Raw genomic sequence first — 15,102 nt, 5'->3', positions numbered from 1 at the left:
ACTGCCTTGTCTTCTTTGTGATATGGGGACCAAAACTGCACACGGTATTCAAGATTTCTCACAAATGTGTTATATATCTTTAAGTCCCTTGACTTCTACAACGCACATCAGGCTATATTACGTAACATCCTATCTTATTTCTTAACTGCTTCTGTACCCTGTCCTGAAATAGGTAGTGAAGAGTTCATCCTCACTATTAAGTCCTTCTCATAAAATATATTCTCAAGTTTCAAACTGCTCATTGTATATTCAAATCTAACATTTTTACTTCTTATTTAACTACATTAAACTTCAGCTGCTACAAATTTGTCCAAGTCTGAATTCTGTCCAGTTTAACCTATGCTGATTTGTGTGATTCTAACGTATATGCCATTCCACCTAGTTTAAAATCATCTACAAACTTAACCAACTTGTTATTTATATTCTTCACATAATCATTTATATAAAATGTGTGTCAAAACTACCAGTGGCCCAAGCACTAATGCCTGAGGGACATCCCTTTTAACATCACATAATTAAAAAGGAAAAGGAACACTTCTGGTGTTTAAGCCAATTCTGTACCTATCCACACTGTATTGTCTTGAACTCCTGCTTCGTTCAGTTTGACAAGCCTATAATATGTCATCTTGTATAAAGGTTTATGAAAATCAAGATAAGAAATATCATATGCACCTCTCTGATCATATTTTTGTTGCTTCCTCAAGAAATTCCAGCATAACAGTGAAACATGACTTTTACTTTTGAACCCATGTTGACTGTTCATTAATACACCTGTTCATGACATGTAGTGCACAGGCTTTTCCCAAATAATTGCTTCTGTTAATTAATTGTAATACATGTTAAGCTTAGTGGCCAATGGTTACTAGGGTCTGCTCTATCAGTGTTTTTTATATGATTAGACAACATCTGCCAACTTAAAGTCTGCAGGAATTTCTTTTGTGTGCTGTGATTTTGTAAAGTATGGATCAAGTGTTTATATACCTCCTTAAGTATTCCAGGATAATTGTTAATCTCACTTGGGTGATTTGTTTGAATTTAGCCTTTTTAATCTAGGCAGCAATTTTCTCCCTACAATTTCTAAAATCACTAACTACCTGATTAATGGTTCCTGTAACAGCTTCTTCACACTTAAAAATTTAAGAAACATGCAAATTGGCAGCATTTAATATTCCATTTTATTTATACTTCAAAATGTACAGTGGAACCTCGGTTCACGACCATAATTCGTTCCAAAACTCTGGTCGTAAAACGATTTGGACATGAACCAAAGTATTTCCCCCATAGGATTGTATGTAAATACAATTAATCCATTCCAGACCATATGAACTTTATGTAAATATATATTTTTTTTAAGTTTTTAAGCACAAATATAGTTAATTAAACCATAGAATGCACAGCGTAATAGTAAACTAAATGTAAAAACATTGAATAACACTGAGAAAACCTTGAACAACAGAGAAATCTAACACTGCAATAGTTCGTGCTATAGCGCTACCAACCGCTGGCTAAAAACACTTTTTTTTAATGAGTTTTAAGCACAGGGAAAAAAATGAACATTTGAAAAAATCCGTAATTTAATAAACCACCAGAAAAAGTAACGTTGCGACAATGCACACTACGAACTGATCGCTGTAAACAGAAGTGAAAACAAAATCAAGCCCAGTGCATTCTTTAACTGCCTTCCTACCTTATGTGTCCAGCCCCCTCTCTCTCGTGCTGCCTGTGTGTGTGTGTGTTGCGCTTTCTCGCTCTCTCTCTCTTGCTCGCTGCACAGGAAATGCACAGGGAGAGACTGAACATGTACAAACCGAAAGGGAAACTGGCTTGTTTGTATACTGAGTGTGTGGTCGTGAACCGAGGCAAAAGTGTGGCGAACTTTTTGGTCGTAAACCAATTTGTACGTGTACCGAGACGTTCGTGAACCGAGGTTCCACTGTATTTTGATATTTCAGCTTACACTTTCTTATTGCTATACTTTATTTCCTCCTTCACCATTTTTTTACTCTAAGGGTTCGTTTATACTTCACACTCAGAACGTGTTCCCAGCGTTCATTTCACGCATCCTCTGAGCAGGTCCTCAGAAATTAACGCGATGCGTGTGCAAGTTGCAGTACCAGCAAAAAGTCGGGGGGCGCAGTGTGCTAAAAGTCGGATCGTGACGTCAGAGTCTCTGTTTACTATCTACATGTGACAGAAAGCCTCTATGCAGATCCTACGGGGATCGATGTGCATGCTTCAATGTTTGATGAATGGTTCGATGTGGTGAAGCAAAATGCCAACATACAGATGCATTCGTGGTGCTTTACTATTCATCCATCCATCCATTTTCCAACCCGCTGACTCCGAACACAAGGTCACGGGGGTCTGCTGGAGCCAATCCCAGCCAACACAGGGCACAAGGCAGGAAACAACCCCAGGCAGGGTGCCAACCCACCGCAGGACGCACACAAACACACCAAGCACACACTAGGGCCAATTTAGAATTGCCAATCCACCTAACCTGCATGTCTTTGGACTGTGGGAGGAAACCGGAGCACCCGGAGGAAACCCACGCAGACATGGGGAGTACATGCAAACTCCACGCAGGGAGGACCCGGGAAGCGAACCCAGGTCTCGCAACTGCGAGGCAGCAGCGTTACCCACTGCGCCACCGTGCCGCCCGCTTTACTATTCAAGCGTTGCATATTCCCGATTGTAATGACACGATACGTTTTAAAAGTCTCGCATACCATCTTTTGTGCCGTCTTTTTTTTTTTTTGCAACTTCACAACAGCAACATAATATACAGAGCTGTATTTAAGCCACTGAGAAAAAAAATTAAGGACATGGTGAAAACGTGTATTTTGTGATTAAAGTGAAAATGTTGGCTTTAATCTCGAAGTGTCCACTTTAACCTCATAGTTTATCATTAAAGCAGACCATCATAAATGTCATCCCAGTTTTTAATCGCTACGGCAAGCAGCAATAGATCACCACACAGAACACATTAAATGTATGATATTCCAACTCTCTGCACATTTAGAATCTTTAGATTTATACTTGATATCACTTTCATGATGAACTGCATTAAAGTGTGTATGTTACATTTTGCAGATGAATCGTTAATTTCGTTTAAATAATGAATACTGTTAATAAGTACACACATGGGGGTGACACAGTGGCGGAGCGGTAGCACTGCTGTCTTGTAGGGAGTCATGTCACTGGTATTCCCTGCTTGGATTCCACACTGTGCTCCAGTTTCCTTCCAAAGATATGCAGATTTAGGGATTTGGTGCCGCTAAAATGACGCTAGTGTATGTGTGTGCTTGTATTCACCTTGCGATGAGCTGAAGCGTCGTCCAGGGATTGTTTCTGCCTCGTGCCCAATGCTTGCTGGAATGGACACATCCCTGGATTGATGGATTTAATCATTAAACATCCTTTTCAGAGATATTGCGGTAAGGTGTCATCGGAATTTAATGGGTGTTCTAGGCAATTCACAACACAGAGAAACCGAACATGTTCTCACCGTGATAATATCTCGCACTGCCACCTGGCAGATTCCTCCAGATTTACGTAAAGTACGCATGCAAGTATAAACAGTACAATGCTTGCATAGCAGGAGCATCCGCTGCAGCATGTGTTGCGTCGCGTGAAGTATAAACCCGGCCTTAAAATACTGAAAGGTGTGTCCAAGTACAGTCTTACTGGTGGTTACCAATTCTATAAAAGACCCCATCATGTCATGTCATGAGAATTGTAAGACAGCTTTCTTGAGAAATTTTGAGTTGTGCAGCAATGTCATCAGTAGTCTGTCAACAGTTTTTACACACAATTTGTTGTACCACATGGGTGTTTTCTTTAGTTTGTATAATTGCTAGACAAGTAATTTAGTTGTCCGATCCATGAGATTCTCAACACTGTGGCTAAGTATGTGGTGCCATAGGCCTGCTGTGACATCAGCAGTGTTTTAGTTGATGATGTACCAAAAAAGTAGGCAAAATCTGATGTTTGCCCATTGCTCAGGGAATGTCTTTTGCTTTGCCGATGCTTTATGCACATCTTTCAATTTCACTAAAACGCCTGAAAGCATGATTGAGCAGCCAAACGGTGAACACTATAATTAAAGTTGTTATACCGTTACTATAAAACACGCATGCAGCTATCTCTTAGAACCTCAGTAGTACTACATGACAGTCTGTATTAGACTGCACCGAATGGAAAATGGATACAGGAAAGTGCAGTTAATTTACATTTACAAGGGCTATTCCTATTTCAAAGATTAATTGGATATTAGCAAATGTTTGGCTATTATGGTAAAATACCTGGACATTTTTTTCCATTTTAGGTTGTTCACTATTTAGCCAGTTTCAGATTATAGTAATGTATTCAACTTTAATACTTTACTGCTTGTTTGGCATTGCACAGCAAGCATTTGAAGCAAAAGGATTATTCTTTCAAATTTCATTCTTGCTAAATGCTAGCAATAAGCCATCTTAAACTCTTTCAAGTAGACTTGCTGACAATATTGCTAAATGGATACTTTATTTTGTTAGCAGCCAGTTAATCAGCAGACATTTAAAGGATTCACCAGTTTAGCTTACGCTATGACTGATGACTGTAAGACTTAGTTGAAACACATTGCTAGGAACTTTTTAAACAGATGTATGTTACAGTATAACAACCGCAATTTGATATTTGTGCAGTCTAGAGTTTTTAGGTCTTGGGGGAAACTTATGAAGATTTTGTTATGTAGATGTATATTTTAGATTTTATATTGTTTTATTGTTAGAACACTAAACAGAACTTGATCTAAAAATGTTAATGATAATTGTTTTCCATCCCTGTCTTTGATTGTTGCTCTTCTTTCTGTGCAGCTGGACTTCGTGGGTACAGTCCCAAGCATTTCAAAGCACTGCTTTGTGCCACAGAGATGCTATCCCTAGATGAGCCACTGGACTTGAAACTGACTTTATCGAAGGTGAAGGAGACCAGAGAAAGGACCATTAGGGAGCCCAGCACAGGAAATGACATCACTAGATCGTGCAGACTAAAGAGAACTGAAGATGATGTTGCAGTGACTATTCCATCCCTTTCTGCAACCTCAGATGCAGGTTTGCTTTAGTTTGATAAGCTCTTGTTTTGAAATAATCAGTCAAACAGTGAGTTTACTGAATGATTAGTGCCTTTTTAAATCTTTCTTCTTAATAGTTTCCTACGAAAGAAAACAAATCATTAATACAAGATGTCTAAGTTTATATATTTAATGAAAGATGTTAAGAAAATATTTCACTGGAAACAGATGATTAGATAAAACAATCTAAGAATGCTTGGATGTGGTGTAAACTGTGAAATTCACTGTGTAAAATATGTATTCAGTACCATTTCCAGTTGTTGATATTAACAACTTCACCTAATTCAACAGAAACATTTTTTGGGAAAAATACGCCACACAGTTTTTAGTGTTTTGTTTTTTTAACAGCTGTCAAGACATATACGGACAGTAAAGTTTAAGCACCAAAACTAGTGATTAAATGTAACAGTATACTGACATACAGAAGTGTTGTTAGAGTCTGTAAATTTTGGTGCTTACTAACATGATGATTTCTCTCTGGTCCCAATGGCTAGGTTTCCCACTGTTACCTGGCCCCTTGTCCCAGTCAAAGGCAGACTCCCGCCATCAGTCATCTGCTGTCATGGAACTTAGGCTTTCTCCAACATCAAATCTAGAAATGTCACCAGGACCAGCACTGTCTCCCTCCGAACTGCCAGATGGGGATGGGTCGTCATCCAGCTTTTCAATGGTAAATATCTAGAGACTCGTTTATAGCGTGCCATATGATGGGATCAAACTGACTGGCCAAAAAAATACAAACTTGTCTTGCAGTACTGAAGTTTCCATTGGTTTATATGATTGTAGTCACATGATTTGCTAAATATTATTGGCAATGATAGGATTATTCAAGCTGCGAGTCTAAACTTAATGTTTTTCTTCACTATGCTGAGTTCTCTATAATGGGGTATTTCTTGATTTAGACATTGTCTTTCTTTCTTTCTAAGTAGTTTCCTCATCCTTATTTCTGTGAAATGAATTTCAAATATTTACTGTACGCCATTTGAGGAAGAGAAGTTGTGCAGCTGTGAAAAGGACTGTACAAAAAAGGAGAGTGCAGATCAAGACACAACAAAATGAAGTGTGAACCAGGGTTTATAATGAAGAGAAAGGGTTTGCAAGACTGGTGAGAAAACTGGAGCAGGAGGAACAGTTTTGAGTGTTATGTTTCTGTCACACTTGCAATTGACCCAGCCATCAAATTCTTTCTGTACTATCAATATTTACTGCCAACAGACAGTTGCCTGCTCCCCACTGCCACTGTTGTGGTTGTCTGTGCTAGTTGCGTGGCATTGCGCGATGTGACCACCCTGTGAACTGATTTTGCATACTTCTTCTAGGGCTATATTTATCTTTCTGATTTATGCTGCGTGTTGAATGTACTCTTCAAGAAAGGAAGATCAGCACAATCACAGCAAATGGGATGTTTTTCTGAGGCACAGTAGTTTCTGGAATGCCCCTCTGTAAAAGTCTTCAATTTGAATTCAGAGAGAGGCTGGACACCAGCCAAGGAAAGAGCATGCTAAAGCCGTATCAACAAAGGTTTTGTTTTTACGGCACATTTGTTAATGCCTTCTTCAGGGTTACAGGTTTGAAGTCTTAGTCCAGAATAGCAATCAGTAAATGATGCAGTTTCTGCAAAAAGACTCCCATGTCTTAGGTGCTCTCATTTTAATTTTTGACACTTTCATACCAGTTAGTGATATCTGGTTGACTTTGTTAAGGAGACAGCTCTTGCACTCTTTCTATCAACATCAAGTTTCATCTGTTTTGCTGGATTATCATTTACTGTCAACAAACTAACTGTATTTATTTAAGATGTATTTTCATTTTGTTTACATTGTCACTTTGGATCTGTGCAGTAATATTTTAATTGCTGCATAGTCTGGGAAGTTATTTTCCTTTATTGTATTTCTGCACTTGTTGGATTTAATATACTGTATTTTACTTTGTTTTAATCAATGATTTGTTTTTGTATTATTTTTCATTTAGTGCTTCTTTCTTTCTTTATTGTAATAGTACATAGAAAGTTTTGTGTCATAGTTGTAGAGGAGATGAGGGGGCAGGGAATTCATACAAACAATAAGACGATAAGGATGACAGTATTAAATAACATGATATATACAGTACATAGTACAAAACAGAACTATACAGACAATATAAATTCTATAGATTACCAGTAGTGTAAAAACAGTGCAAAAACAAAGCACAGATGGCAAAAGCAGGTAACTGCAAATGGCAATACAGAACTAGCATACATCAGAATTAGACATAGTATAGAAAACGGGTTCATAACAGGGCAGGTAAATGCTGATTACCAAGAATTCAGTGACCTTATAGCCTGGGTGAAGAAACTGTCCCTAAAGCGGGCAGAGCATGTGGTAAGGCACTGGTAACGTTTATCAGAGGATATGAGTTAAAAGAGGTGATGAGCTGAATGGCTCTCATCAGTAATGATAGACTTAGCCCTTCCTCTGAAAGCAGGTGGAATAGATGGTATGGAGCTGTGGAAGAATAGCCCCAGTGATTTTGGAAGCAGTATGGACAGTCCTTTTGGAGGAGCTTACAACCTTGCCAAGTCAGGTTACCAAACCACATAGAAAAAATACAGAATAAAAAAAAATATTGTACATTGCATTATTTAAGAAGCCTTCTTTTGCAGGATTCTCATCCAGCAAGATTTATTGAAGGAGGAACCAGCTCACAAGCCTTCCAGTTTTTCTTGCCTGTTGGATCAGGGGCAGGACTTCAGTTGCCATCTTCTATGTTCATTGGTTCTCCTAAAGAGAAACGCATTTCACCAGAACTGTGTATAGATGAACAACTTGCCTGCCGTTGGGTAAAGGTGAGACATTAGCATAATTGACAGCTAATTTAAGTGATGCAGGGTATTTAGATAAGTTCACATTCACCCTGACTAGTGTGTTTCATATTATCCCAGTCCATCACAGGTTATACTTGAGCACCCACTTATACTCATTCTTGCCAGACCCATATAGAGTCATCCATTAACTTAACATGCATTTCTTTGGGATGTTTATGGAAACTAGAGTGCCAGTACAGTATACCAACACAAAGTAAGAATGTGCAAACTGGCACAAATTTAAAAAAAAAAAAAAAAAAAAGCAAGGCTTCTGGAACTTTGAGATAATATCTCTAGCATGTTGCCCATTTTGTAATGACTGATGCTGATATTAGAATTAAAAAGTATCCAATAAATAAATATATCAAGATAGAAATTTGCAACCCTGTTTGACCAGGTGACACAGGGCTTAAGAAAACCTGAATCATTGTTATTAAATATGATGTGTAATAATTAGCTCAATAAAAACACACATTGTAGTATACAATTTTTTTCCATAGTATACATTGTAGACAAATTGCATTACCAAAAACTGAGTTTATCTTTAAGGTGTAATTCCAGTAATTCAGCAAATATTCCATTGTAATAATAAGTATTATTACTATTATAATAAAAAAACTGTTGCATCTATAAATAGCTTCGAGGACATGACTTCATTTTCCAGCACATACTGCTTTTAAAAGCAATTTAAGTGCTAGTGTTTGTCAAGCTTGTGATCTTTCAACATGGCTAACATGTAAACAAAAAATGCAGATTGACAGCTTTCTGTATGTTATTTACTATCTTGATATAAGCACACCATGGGTTGCTAGCTGATTTATAAACAAATGTAGGGTGATTTAAACATATTTGTTTAAAAATTGTAAAAGATGTCTTTTTGTAATGTTGTCAATGAAAAAATTGAGTCCTGTCAGCTTCTTCAGCCTATAAACCTACATGATTTCTGACATACTGGTAAAAAATGATGAGACCATATAGAATCGGTATACATTTCGATGCATTAGTTCATAGACTGGAGGGCAGCTTGTGTACTTTCAATTTGCTAGATGTACACCTAGAAATTACTTTAGTATCCATGGAGTGCAAATATACTAAATCTTTGCTGAGCTTTGTCTGTTGGATATCCTGAGGATAAATTTCCCTTGTATTCAGCTAAAAAAAAACTAGAGGTTAGAGTTTAACATAACTAAAAAGCATGCTGTTTTTTATCATATTAAGTGTTTATTTTATTATTTTGCTGTAATATACACTTCTTACATGTGTCTATTTTGCAGTGCAACTTGCTTTTTGATTCGCTGCAAGATTTAGTTGATCATGTGAATGATTTCCATGTAAAGCCAGAAAAGGATTCTGGATACTGCTGCCACTGGGAGGGATGTGCCCGCAGGGGTCGTGGTTTCAATGCCAGGTAGGGACAATTTGAATTTCAGTTGTTTTCAGAATTGGTATCTGTATTCTGAAATTTGTTTAAAATGTAGATCTTAATAAGTGTTTTAGTATTTTTTAAATGGTACAAATGCATCATTTGCAGCTGTTTAGCCATTAAAGATGTTGGTTTGAATTCGGAAACATGGAATGCAATTTTCAGCTGGCATCTTTAACAAAACAGCTTCTCAAAACACTAGACCGAACCCAAGAAGTATTTTAAATTCTGTTGTACATGTATACATTTGCTCCATGGGTTTCCCTTAAAGTACATATGTCATGTTAGGAGCTGGCAGAATTTTATTTTCCCCCTTCACAAGTTAAAGTGCCTCTATTAGTTTTACAGTCTGGCTTTAATCTGATTGGTCATATTTGAAATCTCTTTTGACTTGCAGCATGACACATCTAAATTCTTTTAAAGCGTGTGGTACGACCCACCTCTAAATTTTGTGGTACAATAGCAAACGCTAGAAAAAATTATTAAATGGACTGTGAAATGCAAATGAGTTACAGCCTGATAGGCTTTTTTTGGGAATAATTTTATTTTGTTAAATATATTTCTATTTGTGATTTGCCAATTTTGATCTTCACACTTAATTTTTTAATTACATTCCATCCAGGTACAAGATGTTGATCCATATTCGGACTCACACTAATGAGAAACCACACCGCTGTCCTGTCTGCAACAAAAGCTTTTCTCGTCTGGAGAATCTGAAGATACACAATCGTTCCCATACAGGTAATGTGTTAGTCTTTCAAATCTCAAAATTCATTTTTGTATCTCTGTAATAGACGATGATTATGGTGTCATTTTGGAGTTCTTGTTGCTACATTTTAGTTTATGGTTTGGTGAAAAAAAGGGTAATATACAACATATTTAAGTTGATGTAAGCACTGTCAAGGTAAAATTGAAATAATAAACTAATTTGTAGTTGCAGTTGCACAGAATGTTTCTTTGTTTTAAGTTAGACGAGTTCACAGATTTGCCAATGCTTTTCATTGGGAGATTCTGAAATTTTAAAACTGTGTACAGTGCAATCTGTTCAATATCTAAAATTGAACTGTCCTGACAAATATCCTTGAAGAATAAGTGTGTCATATTTCAACAATATTCGTCCATGGTGGACTGAGTTGTTTCATGTGGACAGACAGATAGACAGAAAGACATGGCTGTCACACTAGGTGCCTTGCACATTATATTTGCAAACGTGCCAAAAAAGGCTTCAACAAGTAATTTGCTTAGACCATCCATCCATGCATTTTTATGACTTTAGCCACACCAAAGAGCCTGTATGTTCAATCACTATTCAGTGAGTGGATGTAGAGGTAGTGCACTTTTACAAGTACTTAGGGGTCCACATCAATGACAGGATAGAGTGGTCTTGAAACTCAGATGAACTATATAAGAAAGAGCAGAGCAGGCTCTTTGTTCTTAGGAGACTGTGTTACTTTAATGTGGGCAATGGCATTTTTCGCTTCTACAACTCTGTTGTGGCTAGTTAAATTTTCTTCACTGTGGTTTTGCTGGGCTGCTGACATCACTTCAGGAGAGGCCCATTGAATTAACAAGCTAATTTGAAGGGCATCCTCAGTTATGGAATACATTTTGGACTCCCTGGCAGTCGAAGCAAAGGAGAGAGTTAAAACAAAACCGAGTACCATTATGAATAATGCTGGACATGCTCTCTCTGACACACCAACACTGAGGACTTTCATTCAACGAATTATTCATCAGAAATGTGTCAAGTAATGCTACTGGGACTCCTTTATTCCAACAGCAACATGCCTGCATAATGCCTCACTGGGACTGGGACTGCCAAGTCAGAGGTTTTCGTTCTTCTGAAATCTTCTTCCTTTATAGTCATTCTGGTGTGCGAATATATATTTATTTATTTTTTTATGTACGTATTTATTTAAAGAGCTTATGTAAAAAAAAAAAATTCCCCCTGGGAACAAATTAAGTTCCATTTGTCTGTTTTTTAAACATTTTCAAGATTTACTCAATAGTTTTTTCTAAATTCCCTCATCCTTTTATGTAAAGAAGTGCTTCCTATATTCTCTCTTGAGTGTACTTAGTTAATTCCCACTATCTTTGAGTGATTCAGTGTTTAAGCAAAGTAATTCTTCTGAATAAATTTTATTAACATTTTTCTGTTTATCCCATGTAGCATTTTCCTATAGACTAAACCTTTACCCTGACTGAGGAAGATATACCCTTTAGTCGAGGGATGCACTTGCACTGTTCTCTACAGTACTCCTTGTGGAATCTCACTAGTGCATTATATAGTATAAGAATAATATCCCTTGATCTATATTTAATAGTTTTTAAGTACTTTTTGCATTTTAAATGATTCTGCTCATTGCCTAGACAATGTCTTTAGGATGTTCCCCAAATCCTTTTCAGAAGATGCATCCAGTAGGTCTGTGTCATCCGTCTTGTATTTATAATTATTGTTCCATTCACCTATATGTGACGTTTTTCAATTGTCTACATTAAATAGCATTTTTAGAGTATTTGCCCAATTATTAAGTTATCCTAGTCATTTTTAATTTCTTTTGCACTGCTCTCAGAATTTGCTTTTAGTCCAATTTAGGTATTACAGTCATCCCTCACCTATCATGGGGGTTACGTTCCAGAGCCTACCGCGATAGGTGAAAATCCACGAAGTAGCGACCTTACATTCATTTTATTAATTATATATATTTTAAGGCTTTATAAACCCTTCCCACACTCTTATAAACCTTACCACCTTATTACATCCACTTACAACTTGTTTTGCGCCCTGGTTAAAGGACACTGCGGCCGTAGATCTTATATTCTTTTCCTCCTTTTTAAATAAAACATATCCAAACCTTTTACCTTTTCGGCAATCATTAGCATCTTCCGTTGCCACTTGGTCACGGCCCCTGCAGCAGGAGCAGAAGCAGATTGTTTTGGAGCCATAGCGAAGAGCTTGACTATGCACAAAGATAAACACAAAAGAGCACAAAAGTTAACTCTTTACACAGCGAAACATGTTGATGTTGAATGAGCGAGATGAGACTTCCTGGTTAACGCAGCGGAATCGAATTCGGCGCACCGTCGCTGAGCCAATCAGCACACAGGACCTTGACTGCGTGCTCTGATTGGGTAGCTTCTCAGCCATCCGCCAATAGTGTCCCTTGTATGAAATCCACTGGGCAAACCAACTGAGAAAGCATGTACCAGAAGTAAAATGAACCATTGTCCACAGAAACCCACGTTATATATTTAGATATGCTAACATATAAAATCCGCGATAGATTGAAGCTGCAAAAGTTGAAGCGCGATATAGCGAGGGATTACTATATCTGCAAATTTCACAAGTTTATTAACTGTATCAGAATCAACGTCAATAATATTATTTATTAACATTTAGTAACATTACAGGAATGAATCCCTGAGGAACTCCAACAATGACCTCGCCTCTTGTGGATCATTCTAGTTTTACCAGTACTCTTTGTCTCTAGCCTAATTAACCAGTTTAGGCATCCAGCCTTAATATTAATCTTATGTATAGAGCCATATCAAAGCCTTTTTGAAAAGTGTAAGTAAATTATGTTCTATGCTTTACTTTTGTGTACTACTCTAATTTCCTGTTTGTGAAAATCTAACAAATTAGACTTTCCTAAATTTTCCTTGCATAATCCCACCCTGGCTGTATTATTTCCATGCAAGCGATCTCCTAATTATTACTATAGATTTTATAATATTACACTGAATAAGCTAAGACTTCATGGGCCATAATTACTGGGATCCATGTTTTCTCCCCTTTTGTAGACAGATAAACAGATACATAGATATGAAAGGTGATTCATGAGAGATGTATAGGTAGTACTTAAATTACATTATTCTTATTAATGTAATGTAAATTAATCTCCATGGGCAAATAATGGGAGAAAATTCCTACAGGCGATATTTTGATTCCTGGGTGACTAATTTTACTTTTAATTATAATGTGTTTTCTAGTACACCATTTCTCATTCACATAGATGAAGGTCCCCTACTCCATTTTTTTCACACCACACTGGGTCTCTGTCTGCTCAGATCAGATTTGAGTCCATCCAGCAGTCACAATCACATTAGTAATGTTTCAGCCTTCATTGTACTTCTCTAGTCCAAAGTGACGTCTAGAATATGCTTACTGAAGATTTAGAAATAATATCTTTCATTTCTTTCAACACAGCTTTACTAGAATCTTACAGTCCCAGAGGGTTTGTTAATCATTAACACACCTAATGCTTGATTTACATTTGATTATTTAAATTTAGAATTATTTTTACTTCTCCATAAGATATTCTGTTGTAAAATATTTATCTTATTTTCTACCTGCTGCTTATTTTTAAGGATTTTTCCATCAACATGTCTAAATTTTCTTATGCTTTTCTTTTTTTTTTTATTTTGTCCATTTATCTCTTAACCTTTTTAAATGCTGATCCCTTAGTGTAGTTTCTGTTGTTCCTTTCTTTTATTTTTCATTTTTTTTATTTTCCTGTGGAGTCCATATTAACAAATTCAATAAATATTAGGGACATTAGCTCAAAATCTCACTTCTTCATTTGGGTAAAGCTAGAATTTGAAAAGCTTTAGTCTAGGAGTCTTATTTGATTTTACTTGATTCACAACAAATAATTTAAATATTTATAATCTTTATTTATAGGCGAGTAATTTATATTTGTGATTTTGTCCTGAAAGCTTTATCAATTACCTCCTAGAGAATGTTTGGATGTGCATATTTCTCATTATTTTATTTAAGAATTAATGGTCTCGTAAAACAGTGCAGAAATGCACTGCAGTGTTCCTTGTTTGCTCATACTGTTTTTTTATATCTTGTTTCTTTTAGGTGAAAAGCCATATATCTGTCCATATGAGGGCTGCAACAAGCGTTACTCCAACTCCAGTGATCGCTTTAAACACACCCGTACCCATTACATCGACAAACCTTACTACTGCAAGATGGCAGGCTGTCTGAAGCGCTACACTGACCCCAGCTCGCTGCGCAAGCACATCAAGGCACATGGACACTTTGTGTCCCACGATCAGCAAGCATCCCTTTTGAAAGGAAACCGACATTTGAACAAAGGGGCAGCGGATATTCCATACATGAGTGGGGCACATATTGTCATTCCAGGAACAGCAGCACCACTGTTCCGCAGCCATGCCCTGCAGGGACTTGGTACCGCACTGCCACTTCCACTGAGCTCTGCACACCCTCTTGACCTTAGTGCATTGGCTTGTGCTGGACTTGGGTCACCTTCATTGAGTACCCTATCCAGTCCAATACTTTCTCTTATTGGTACTCCCATTGGCTTGACAAAAACGTCCATGCTTTCACCAAGTTTTTCATCGGGTGGCTTAGGTCTGCCTATGGTTTCTGTGCTAGCTGGTTCATCAGATAAACTTGGGTTAGCCAAGGATCTCTCTGTAAAATCTCTAAGTCATTCCAAACAGGCTGGACCTAAATCTTTTGGTAGGCTGCGGTCTGATTCTGATGGCCTTGCTGATGCCCAAGGAGCTGTATTAAATCTTTCCACTGGGCCTGGTTCACTTGGCAGACCTGATAGTCTTGCCCAGGGATGGGTTGTCATTCCACCTGGGACAGTAGTACTTAAACCAGCAGTTGTAACTTAATTTGACATTCCTGAGACCTGAATGTTAGAAAGGTGGGTATAAGTGGTCTTAAAAGTGAAAGGTTGTTTTATG

General features: G+C 37.3%; 1 protein-coding gene across 1 annotated transcript in view; it reads left to right on the top strand.

Moving 5' to 3' along the window:
* glis2b (GLIS family zinc finger 2b) overlaps nt 1-15,102 on the top strand; it is a 42,755-nt gene extending 27,653 nt beyond the window's left edge. Inside the window, exons 3-8 of the mRNA XM_028814301.2 lie at nt 4,857-5,093; nt 5,608-5,783; nt 7,755-7,937; nt 9,230-9,363; nt 10,001-10,119; nt 14,243-15,102. Coding sequence (XP_028670134.1) covers nt 4,913-5,093; nt 5,608-5,783; nt 7,755-7,937; nt 9,230-9,363; nt 10,001-10,119; nt 14,243-15,030 — 1,581 coding nt within the window. The 5' untranslated portion in view covers nt 4,857-4,912 and the 3' untranslated portion in view covers nt 15,031-15,102. The remainder of the gene's footprint in view (nt 1-4,856; nt 5,094-5,607; nt 5,784-7,754; nt 7,938-9,229; nt 9,364-10,000; nt 10,120-14,242) is intronic.

This window comes from Erpetoichthys calabaricus, chromosome 11 (genome assembly GCF_900747795.2).
Source record: "Erpetoichthys calabaricus chromosome 11, fErpCal1.3, whole genome shotgun sequence".
Taxonomy (NCBI): Eukaryota; Metazoa; Chordata; class Cladistia; order Polypteriformes; family Polypteridae; genus Erpetoichthys; species Erpetoichthys calabaricus.
This window is presented reverse-complemented; position numbering and strand designations above follow the sequence as displayed.